The sequence below is a fragment of the Salvelinus sp. IW2-2015 genome, linkage group LG5 (assembly GCF_002910315.2).
Source record: "Salvelinus sp. IW2-2015 linkage group LG5, ASM291031v2, whole genome shotgun sequence".
NCBI classification, from domain to species: Eukaryota; Metazoa; Chordata; class Actinopteri; order Salmoniformes; family Salmonidae; genus Salvelinus; species Salvelinus sp. IW2-2015.
In genome coordinates, this window is record NC_036844.1 from 30,800,991 (window position 1) to 30,811,780 (window position 10,790).

General features: G+C 41.0%; 2 protein-coding genes across 2 annotated transcripts; both read left to right on the plus strand.

Moving 5' to 3' along the window:
• Positions 1 to 257: 257 nt before the first annotated feature.
• abhd10a (abhydrolase domain containing 10, depalmitoylase a) lies at positions 258 to 2,866 on the plus strand. Its single transcript, XM_023988168.2, has 5 exons — positions 258 to 418; positions 1,164 to 1,347; positions 1,455 to 1,566; positions 1,905 to 2,042; positions 2,334 to 2,866. The coding sequence occupies exons 1-5, from the start codon at positions 343 to 345 to the stop codon at positions 2,673 to 2,675; spliced, it is 852 nt and encodes a 283-aa protein (XP_023843936.1). The 5' UTR covers positions 258 to 342; the 3' UTR covers positions 2,676 to 2,866.
• Positions 2,867 to 6,983: 4,117 nt separating this feature from the next.
• Positions 6,984 to 10,329, plus strand: LOC111964323 (transgelin-3). The gene is made up of 5 exons (XM_023988188.2): positions 6,984 to 7,186; positions 8,046 to 8,259; positions 8,831 to 9,005; positions 9,258 to 9,360; positions 9,619 to 10,329. Exons 2-5 carry the CDS (start codon positions 8,080 to 8,082, stop codon positions 9,758 to 9,760), a joined length of 600 nt encoding a protein of 199 aa, XP_023843956.1. The 5' UTR covers positions 6,984 to 7,186; positions 8,046 to 8,079; the 3' UTR covers positions 9,761 to 10,329.
• The last annotated feature ends 461 nt before the right edge of the window (positions 10,330 to 10,790 follow it).

Sequence of the window (10,790 nt, forward strand, 5' to 3'; positions counted from 1 at the left end):
AAAATGAAGTGGGCAGAGAACAAACCCCTCTTCACATTATTTAAGATAGAATTGAAATATTATTTCGAAATTATCAGTAAATGTAAAAAACAAAAAGCAATACGGACCATAAAACTTTTTGACAAATTAAAAATGTATTTTGATATGTAATACCCCTGTCTGTTGGGTTAATGTACTCTTGTTTGTATATTTCTGTATCTGTATTTGTATTTGTTTTGTTCATCCAGCGCAGAGGTTGGTAGGACCCGGAACTGGAAGGCTGGCTGGCTGGCTAGCTAATCAGTCGGTGTCATTCAAATGCACCAGCTAGTTCAATAAGGTCGGATCCTTGTCAGATTGGCGATGGCGTATATTTTAGTAAGGCGTTTCAGCAGGGTTTTCCAATTAAATGTCCAAAGACAAGATATTATGTTTTCGGGTGAGTACTAGCTAAAAGTGTTTAATTCATGTCCCAACTATTAAACTTTGCGTAATGCAGACTTACTTCCATAAAAACAATAACGTCAGGGGGTGTGTCGCTACACCACAATAGGAAATTAACGATACAATGAGTTAACTATCTAGCTAATTAACCAATAGCTAAATCCTTAACGAAAAACGTCTACTGGCTAGGTAACTAGACAGATTTTCAAACGAATGTTCTTTCTACGAAATCATTGCTTCAAAAACCAAGTCGGTTAGCGTTAGTTGCGTTAACGTTAGTTAGATAACTAGCTAACGTTAACTAACTGTAACGCTAGCCCAGCCAAGCAAGGCCAACTAGCCCAGCTAGCGAACTACAGTAGTTGGCTAATTTGATATAATGTATGGCTTGGCTATATCGTCTTTTGCTGCACAACCCTAAATAGATAGCTAACTAGGTAGTTACGGGAAAGTAACGTTACCCTGTTAACGCGAACCTGGAGCTAACTCGCCGACAGTTATTTGTCAGTATTGGCTAACTAATGAGGGTTAACCAGCTACGTAATATCTACATCAGTCAGAACAGAGCATGATTGGTCAGAGGTGTCGAACAAGAAACAAATCCAAATTGGAGCCACAAACAAAACCGTTGTAAATAACCCCTGCGCCACATGGCTATCATTGTAATCTCATGAAATCATGTATTGCATGATTGACCTAGCTAATGGGTTGGGGAAGTATGTAATGTTTCTGTTTTACAGGAGTGAGACATAAGTCTACAGTGCATTATGCTACACGCCCAGACCAGCCGAAACTGGCTTATAGAAAAGTGAAGGGGAAGAGCCCAGGGGTAGTGTTCTTGCCGGGGTTTGCCTCAAACATGGGTGGGAAGAAAGCAGAAGCCCTTGAGGAGTTCTGCCAGTCACTAGGCCACTCTTACCTACGGTAAGTTAGCTATAGTATTTTCAGTGATAAAAAAAAAAGTTGCATGTATGTCAGTTCTTCAATTAGTCAGGAAAACCAATCTTTGCAGATCTATGTGGTCTTTCCAGGTTTGACTATACAGGCTGTGGGTCTTCTGAAGGTGAAATAGTAGATGGCACTGTTGGCACTTGGAAGAGGGATGTTCTATATGTATTGGACGAGCTTGTGGAGGGGCCACAAGTAAGTAGTTCCTCTCCGTTTCTATGATGAGACGAATTCTAATCAGCCAGTGTAATCCAAAGTATTGTTAGCTGAAATAGACCTGCACAGACTCATGTATAATATTGTATAACCATTTGGGATGGTAGTTGATGTAAAACTGTTACAGATTTCAGTGTGAATTGTCCACTGAGTTAATAATAAACCTCTGGAGGATTTTAGGGTTAATATACCTCGACTTGGCCTGCAGTTGTATAATAAGCCTTTGGATCCTCCGGCATGCGTAATTGACACTAGAGATATCAGTGCTGTCATTTAGAAGATCATTTCTGATCTAGCTAATTGTTCTGATGTTGCAGATTCTGGTTGGCTCCAGTATGGGCGGCTGGCTGATGTGCCTGGCAGCTATAGCTCGTCCAGAAAGAACTGCGGCCATGGTTGGCATCTCTACAGCAGCTGACCACTTTGTAACGGTCTACAATACACTTCCTATTGAGGTGAGTCAGCATTCAGAATAAACCATCTGGAGTTTTCAATAACCTTAACAGGCTCTGTATACAGACCAATGCACATTTCCCCTAATGACAGACGCTTGATTAAATGAGTCATATCAATACACTGAAGGTGGTTCAAAGGAAAGGGACATGCGTTTAATCTTGAAATTGCAAGAACAACATTTGGATGGAATTACAATTGAAACATCTATACTAAGCACATTTTTTAAATGGCTGCCATCTTAGATAATGTCTTTACCCCCAAAATAAAATGGTATCATTTTGTCATTGTAGGTGAGGAAGGAGATTGAAGAGAAGGGGCAGTGGGTGGTTCCTACCAAACACAATGAGGAGGGCTCCATCACGTTCACCACAGAGTTCCTGAAGGAGGCAGAGCAGCACTGCGTTCTGCAGAGCCCCATTCCAGTGACTTGCCCGGTGAGGCTCATCCATGGGATGAAGGACCAGGATGTGCCTTGGCACGTCTCCATGCAGCTAGCTGAGCGTGTGCTTAGCAACGACGTTGACGTCATCTTGCGCAAGCATGGCCAGCACCGCATGGCAGAAAAGGAGGACATCAAGCTCATAGTCTACACCATCGATGACCTCATAGACAAGCTGACCACGTTGGTTTGAGTGGCCAAATCAGGACAATGCTGTGGGTGACTCCTACCACCCCGACCCCAACTTTTCCGCACTCAGGCCGTTCGGTTCCCAATGCGTTACAGTATCGAAGGTGCTATTGTACCAAACACACACTGTGAAGAAAATGAACTCTTGTGTTTTCTCCCGGCTCTCTCCATGCCTTTTTATTAGGATTTGTATTTACCATTGCCATGACACTTTGTTCCCACGACTACCAAACTTCTTGGGCCTGCTGTGAACAGTTTTGATTTATTCCCACAATGTGGTCTGATATTCCGTTAAACCTTCAATGAGTAGGGATCACTCCTATTACAGTAGCCCATCAGGTACAGATGCATTATGTCCATTTGTGAGACATTTATTTTATCCACTGTCAATTTTATTCAAACAAGTGTGATGTGCCTTTGTTATATATTTATGCATGTGCCCTTAAAGACCAATAGGAGGCAGCAAATATCAGCACAGTATTTTAGGCACTTCACTATGTATTTCTATTATTATGAAACCCCATTAGCTGCTGCAGCTACTCATCCTGGTGTCCAGCTGGAACAATCAGTTGAAAAAGGACTTTACTCAACTGTAATGTTTGATTCTAATGCTGATGTCCATGCGTTGCCCATTTCTTATGCTGTCTGTATTTGCTGTTTGGTTCCATTGCTGACACAACATATCTATGTTTGTATTGCTTTGTCCATGCCATTTAATTTTGCACACAAGGTCAGAACAGAATATTGACTGCATGACAACTCATGTAGAACTGAGCATTGTGTTACATTTTAATATATTTTAACATTTTAGTGTAGAATATATATTATGGTGTGATTTTAGTGCAGTCCAGAATGATAACTTTTTAAAATGTAATTTCAACTGTCACTCTGGGTAACTTTTCAATGTTGGCCCAGTTCATGTTGGTTTTGTTGCAAGTATTGCCCATTTCAAAATGACAGATTTCAAATAATGATTGAACAGTAAGTAGCATGAGATGGCCTGGTATGTTTGACTGGCCTAAGAAGCACAGGTAATTAAGTGAAAAGCATTGCCGTGTAGGCAGCTCATGTTTTAGTATAGTCAACTTTCTGATTTAATTGGATAAAATGCCATGTGTGGCTACTGTCATACAGTGATGGTAAGCTGTCATTAGTGTAATGTGATCCCAGATACACTGCCTAGTACATTGTCAGCTAAAAGTGGTTAGGACTTGATGTCGTTGGTTTCCAACATGCACTACATGACCGAAAGTATGTGGACACCTGGTTGTCGAACATCTCATTCAAAAATCATGGACATTAATTCATGCTGAAACAGGAAGGGCCTTTCCCCAAACTGCCAGTGGTGAAGTGTGATTCATCACTCCAGAGAACAAGTTTCCACTGCTCCAGAATCCAATGGCGGCGAGCTTTACACCACTCTAGCCGACGCTTGGCATTGCACATGGTGATCTTAGGCTTGTATGCGGCTGCTTGGCCATAGAAACCCATTTCACGAAGCTCCCGACTAACAGTTCTTCTGCTGATGTTGCTTCCAGAGGCAGTTTGGAACTCGTTAATGAGTGTTGCAACCGAGGACAGATTATTTTTATGCGCTTCAGCACTCGGCGGTCCTATTCTGTAAACTTGTGTGGCCTACCAATTCGCAGCTGAGCCGTTGTTGCTCCTAGACATTTCCACTTCACAATAACATCACCTGCAGTTGACCGGGGCAGCTCTACCAGGGAAGAAATTTGACGAACTGACTTGTAAAGGTGGCTTCCTATGACGGTGCCACGTTGAAAGTCACTGAGCTCTTCAGTAAGGCCATTCTACTGCCAACGTTTGTTTATGGAGATTGCATGGCTGTGTGCACAATTTTTATGCACCTGTCTGCAACGGTTGTGGCTGAAATAGCCGAATCCACAAATTTGAAGTGGTGTCCTCATACACTATATATACAAAAGTATCACAATCTCTATCCGAAATGTTTCATCTTGTGAACTAAGTTTGTTTTCGACATGTTCTATATCACAGTTAAATGTTTCTAGGTGATAGTACTATGTTGCAGAATTGATGGGCTAGCTCACTGTACAGTGATGCTAACAATGCATCTGAAGCTGACGCCGATAAGCAAAGTACCAGAACTTATGGATGAACATTTTAGGATGGGCCTAACACATTCGTTTGCACATTTTCACTTGTTTATTTCTCTCATACTGTACATCAGATAGGCCTCTTTTTTTTCTTTTTTAAATGAGCCATTTCCAAACATGTATAGTGTCTTGTTTCTGATATATATTATACATACACACTGCTTTCCTTAAATTGGTCAACATTGAGCTTTTATTAAGAATGAGATATGCTTATCCTTTACAGTAAATAAACCTAAATATTTGTTAAGTCGGAGTGGAAACCAAGTGTCTGTACAGGGTCTCTACTATGTGATCCTCAGTGCTAGACTTGTTTTTAAGAGCTTGAAAGGACCAGCCTAGCCAGACGACTTTGTGTGAAAGGCCTATTTCTATATCTGAGCTCTGACACAGAAACAGGTTGCTAACTTGCACGCTTGCTGGTATTCATTCCTTAGGGATTTCTCCATTCCCTGTGAAAGAGAGTTCTGTTCCCTTCACATCCGTTTGTGAGATTCCAGGCCAGAGACTCTCACATGCCACAGAGCAACAGTTCACGTCTCCAGCTTCAGGTAAATCTAACTTATTTCTGCTACCTTTTCCAGAACTCCCTTAAATACCTTTAACAGGTTGATGGTTGAAAGCTATGAGATGTTGCAGCAGTGGTATATTTTTCCAGATGCATAATCAAGCTGTCTGATTTATTAAGGTTTTTGGGGCAATGTAGGCATATTATGTTAGTGTCATATATTGTCAAAATACATTTTGTTTTGGTCATTTACACAACTGGATTAAGATTTTATTTTTTCACGTCAGAAGCAATCTCAAAATAAGATGTTTTATCAATTACTAAACAGAAATGTGCAATAGCAATATTTTTTAACACCGGTTTTTGCTGCTTCATTCCTAAAGGAAGAGCTACGTGATTCATCAGACTGATGAGATCCTCAGGACACTGGGATCCCAACCAGAACCAGTGGGCTTACACTGTTCAAGAACAGGTGCCTCCACATCTACCATTGTATTGTGTGTATAGATTTTCATTGTATTATGTGAATGGATTTTGTATTGCCTTTGATTAGTTCAAGCTTTCCACCTGTGTAAATATGTATGGGTGTATGTTTGCATTGCCATGATATATTGCTCTCTCTACCCAAGGCCAATGAGCACTGGACACAACTCCGAAAAGATGCCAAGTATTACATGGATATGGGACACCTGATGTTCGACCACTCTAAGGCTACTTAAGTCGCCCATAGATAACCGTAACGAGACCCCAAACATGTCCTATTTAGAACACGCCTTACACATTCATATCATGTGTAACTGCTGTTGGCATGCGTTTTTAAATAGTCAGATTGCATTTATGTCTTCCAGGGAAAACAACAGGCTCTTCTTTATGGAGATGCTGGGTAATGCTTGTACTCACCTTGACAGGTGGACAGTAGATGTGTTGTGGAGATGCTGAGCAGACACAGTGTTATGGACAGTAGCATCACCTCCGTGAGGGTGGATGAATACAATCACTGCGCTAAATGTGCTTTCTCTAACGCGCTGTCCTTGACGTAAGAGTGTATAGCTTGCAGAATGCATTTACTGTATGTATGTCAAAATAAACATTTAAAGGAAAATGCAATTTTTTCGTATGTATGTTTAGTTTCTCCATGGACGTTTTTCATATAGCATAAGCTACTGTATTTCTGTGACATGCATTTAAGTAAGTATATGAATATAAACTATTTTATAGGAATTATAAACACGTGGTTTCGTCGAGATGAAGGCAAATATGCCTTGATTCGAATTACTTTTGAATCAAACAGTATCTTAAATAATCCCTCCTTTCTATGCCTGTGATATGTGGTTGTCCCACCTAGCTATCTTAAGATGAATGCACTAACTGTAAGTCTTTCTGGATAAGAGCGTCTGCTAAATGACTAAAATGTAAACGTACAACAAACATATCAATGTTTTGATCAACATAGAGAAAGCACATACACATAAACCATGGTAGTAAAATTAACTGGTAAAGATTATATACAAATCATGCAAATTGAATCATTGATGGCCTACAATATATTAATGAAATAATTGGAATGAACTCCCAGTAAATTATTGAAGGGTAATGTGGTCCTAAAACCATTCCTGGACATTTTCACTGGATGTTGTGACGTTTCTCCCGTTTGGCCATGAATTCATTCCTTAAATCCCCTGTCAGAGGCGCTGAGGCATCACTTAACTCGCGTGGCTCTGAAAGCTGTGGCGAGTCCGAGAACGGTTGCTGAGTAGGGATGCTGAGCTTGGTACTGCACCCCTCAAAGATGTACAGTTTGAACAGAATGTGACTGCAGAGCGGGACTAACGACCAGGACCAGAGCGAAGCGGACCATACATTAATTTAAAATTAGTAAGTAAACGAATGAAATGGAAAAATAATGTGCTGAGACGAATGACATTCCGAATGGGCCTAGATGTATTGCGCACGCTATAATAAATTAATACATTTTGCTTGCACTTGCAGTATTTTCCCTTAGCGGGAGTGTATCCAGACCGTTTTGCCTAAGTTATTTACATAGCTCGAATGTCCGAGAGGAACTTTATTTTGGGGGGGGATCCATTTGCCTTTTGCCTATCTATGCAAGTGCATTATGGCGTTTCATAAATCCTGCCTTGGATATGCTCTCCAGTGGCGAGTGACACCGCGCGCATCACGGGACCACTACGTATATTACATTTCTATCATATTTTCCTCGAATTTGTTTTCGAGAGAAGTATCACTCACACGGTTAAATTATACATTTCTCAATATGAAACTAGAGGTGTCCGAATATGAAGAAAATTGCTGAACTTTACAACTACGTTATCTGCATCTCCTTGAAGTCAGAGGCTTACGCATGCCCGCATCTAGCTATATATAGCCTACATATGACATCAGAAATGAAAGCGCAGGGCGGGATTCTGTGTGAGCTGCATAGAGTACATTATTTATAAATACAAAGACTACACAGGTAGCAGTGAAATTTACACAGGCAGCCCAATTCTGATATTTTACCCGATTGTTGGCAAAGGAGCTGATCTGATTGGTCAACAGACCAATTAGTGGGAAAAAACATCAGAATTGGGCTGTCTGTGTGTGTAAACACAGCCATTGTGTATGGTTCCAGCAGCATAGGCCTACACATCTGACACATCCTCAAACTAGATGGCAGTTCAATTGTTATGTATTGGCCCACAATAATTGATTAAATTGAACCCTTTCCTTGCAGTCCCTCTGTTGGAAGGTCTCTAACTCTGGCAGCCATGGCTAACAGAGGACCCAGCTACGGACTGAGTAGGGAGGTTCAGGAGAAGATAGACCAGAAGTATATTCTGGACCTGGAGGCCAGACTGGTGGACTGGATCATCTTGCAGGTTGGGGGGAACATAGAGCGACCAGAGCCTGGGAGACTGAACTTCCAGAGCTGGCTCAAAGATGGAACAGTGAGTCTCTGAGCCAAACTCTGGTTGACGTAGGGCAGCAGGTAGCCTAGAGAGGAAGGCACATAGCGCTAATTGCTCCTGCAAGTCACTATGGATAAAAGTGTCTGCTAAAGGACTAAAATGTAAACATAACCTCATGCCTTTACTGTATTCTAAACCTAACTCTTAAAGATGCAGTCTGGGATCTTTTGCACAACAAATTTGTTACATATTGTAGAAATTGGATTCTTAACATATCATACAAACTGCAAACTGGGGGGGGGGGGGGGGTAACATATCATATGAAATGGATGAGTAGTGCAGAAAAAACGGAGACCCATTTTGACTCGTGAGCACCACTTTCAAAACTACTGGCTGAAATTATACACAAATTATGGAGCAACACTTTAAAACACACATATACAGATAATCTCAGATTCTAATCCACAATGGTCATAATGTGCCATATTTGATAGCCTTAGGTTTTATGGGGTTTCTCCTCCAAGCAACCAACCACTGCCACCCCTGATGAGGCTGGGTGGGTGTAGGCCAGTTGTATCCTGTCATTACAACATTTCATATCTCGTTACAGATTCTTTGTAGGCTCATTAACAGCCTATATCCCCCTGGTCAAGAGCCCATAAAGAAGATCCCAGAGACAAAAATGGTCTTCAAGCAGATGGAAAAGATCTCCCAGTTCCTGCATGCAGCTGAAGCTTATGGGCTGATCACTGGGGACCTTTTCCAGACTGTGGACCTGTGGGAAGGTACAGCTCTCCTAATACAGTGGTGATTCCACTCCAGCATAAACTCACATGCAGCAAACTGTTAGTTGTTATGTTAGATAACTTCAGGTATGTAAATATATCGGTTCAATATAATATAACTTTCTGGAATGGATTACTTTGTCAAATCATACATTTTCTTCTACAAAAACAAATTTGCATTATAACCAATGAGGACCAACTAAAGCCAAATATGATATTGAAATATCTGTCTGGTATTTTGTGTGACTACAGGGAAGGATATGGCTGCCGTGCAAAGGACCTTGTCGGCTCTAGGCAGTATGGCACTCACAAAGGATGATGGTCAATATCGTGGTGAACCTGATTGGTTTCATAAGTAAGAAACTAATCATCTGTAATGAGTTCTACAAAACAGCAAAAATGATTTGTCAATTTCTTTATTACATACCACTCTAAAATTAACTATTTACAATGAGTCTCATTACCTAATCCCCACTACCTCTGATGTTTGTTCATGCATCCATGTTATTACTCTAGGTGTAGGCCTTCCTATCTGACATAAATTTGAATCTCTCTTGTACAAACATCTATCACTGCAGGTAACTGACCAGTTGTGTCTCTCCTGTGCTTTCAGGAAAGCTCAGGGAAACCGGCGGGAGTTTTCTGAGGAGCAGCTGCGTCAAGGCCGTAGTCTGATTGGCATGCAGATGGGCGGCAACTCAGGGGCGTCTCAGTCTGGCATGACAGGGTACGGCATGCCACGCCAGATAATGTAAAAATGTCACTTGGCTCCCCTATACGGATCCAAAGTTGCTCTCTCATTAGCTCAGGGGCAGCGTGAAGTTTCCCTGATGATCTCTCTATAGGGGCCCTAGATGTCACTTCATACTGAAAATCTGAGCGCTCTAATGGAGCATTATAGACATCCTTCAAAAAAAACTTTTATGCGCACAGTGGCTCTACAGCTGCATTTACACAGGTAGCCCAACTCTGATATTTTTTCCACTAATTGGTATTTTGACCAATCACAGATCTTTTTCCAGAGATGATCCAATTGGTCAAAAGACCAATTAGTGGGGGGGGAAAAGATAAGAATTGGGCTGCCTGTGTAAACAGCCTTCACTCATGGTCAGGTCTGTCATTTCGATCAGTGCGGATATATGTTGTCTGTGCATCAGACTGGTGTTCCAAGGTTTCTGTCAACACAGTTGTGACACGACAGCATGGAACTGTGCCATTGTCCAAGACATTTTTGGTTATTTAGAAATGTCATTGTAATGATAGTCACAATAGTTTTACATTACAGTATTCTTTATTCAGGTAATTTACAGCACGACTAGTCTTATTTTTTACTACAGTGTGGAATGTGAACGCTATACAGCAATTTTCTTTCACATAACTTTGTTGCATGCTAATGTTCAGTATTGAATGTTTTTTCTGGTTTAATTTATATTACTTAATGTACGAGTACTGTGTGAAATGTATCATGTTATGGAATATATTTACAGAATTTTCCCCCAATTGGTTTCAAAATCATCTAGGCCTGTATGGATTAAATCCTTCATGATGGTTTGGACTGAACAATCTCCCCCATTTGTCCTTTCAAGCGAATTGCTGCCCCTTGCGACAGGGTAGGTGAATCTTAGCCAGCTCTGCTGTCACAGTCAAGCACCAGATGGTTCTTTGTCTGGGTTATGGCAAATTCTGTAGTTCCAGCCAATCCTGTGCACATGTCCTGGTCATTGATGACAGTTAACCATTGAAAAACATTAACAATAGACCTGTCAAATAAGGTTCAGAGTAAAT

Coding starts and splice junctions, on each gene's coding strand:
- abhd10a (XM_023988168.2), top strand. CDS start 343: ATGGCGTATATTTTAGTAAGGCGTTTCAGCAGGGTTTTCCAATTAAAT. Junction 1,348..1,454: donor CTAGGCCACTCTTACCTACG/GTAAGTTAGCTA, acceptor TGGTCTTTCCAG/GTTTGACTATACAGGCTGTG. Junction 2,043..2,333: donor ACAATACACTTCCTATTGAG/GTGAGTCAGCAT, acceptor TTGTCATTGTAG/GTGAGGAAGGAGATTGAAGA.
- LOC111964323 (XM_023988188.2), top strand. CDS start 8,080: ATGGCTAACAGAGGACCCAGCTACGGACTGAGTAGGGAGGTTCAGGAG. Junction 9,006..9,257: donor GACTGTGGACCTGTGGGAAG/GTACAGCTCTCC, acceptor GTGTGACTACAG/GGAAGGATATGGCTGCCGTG. Junction 9,361..9,618: donor GAACCTGATTGGTTTCATAA/GTAAGAAACTAA, acceptor CTGTGCTTTCAG/GAAAGCTCAGGGAAACCGGC.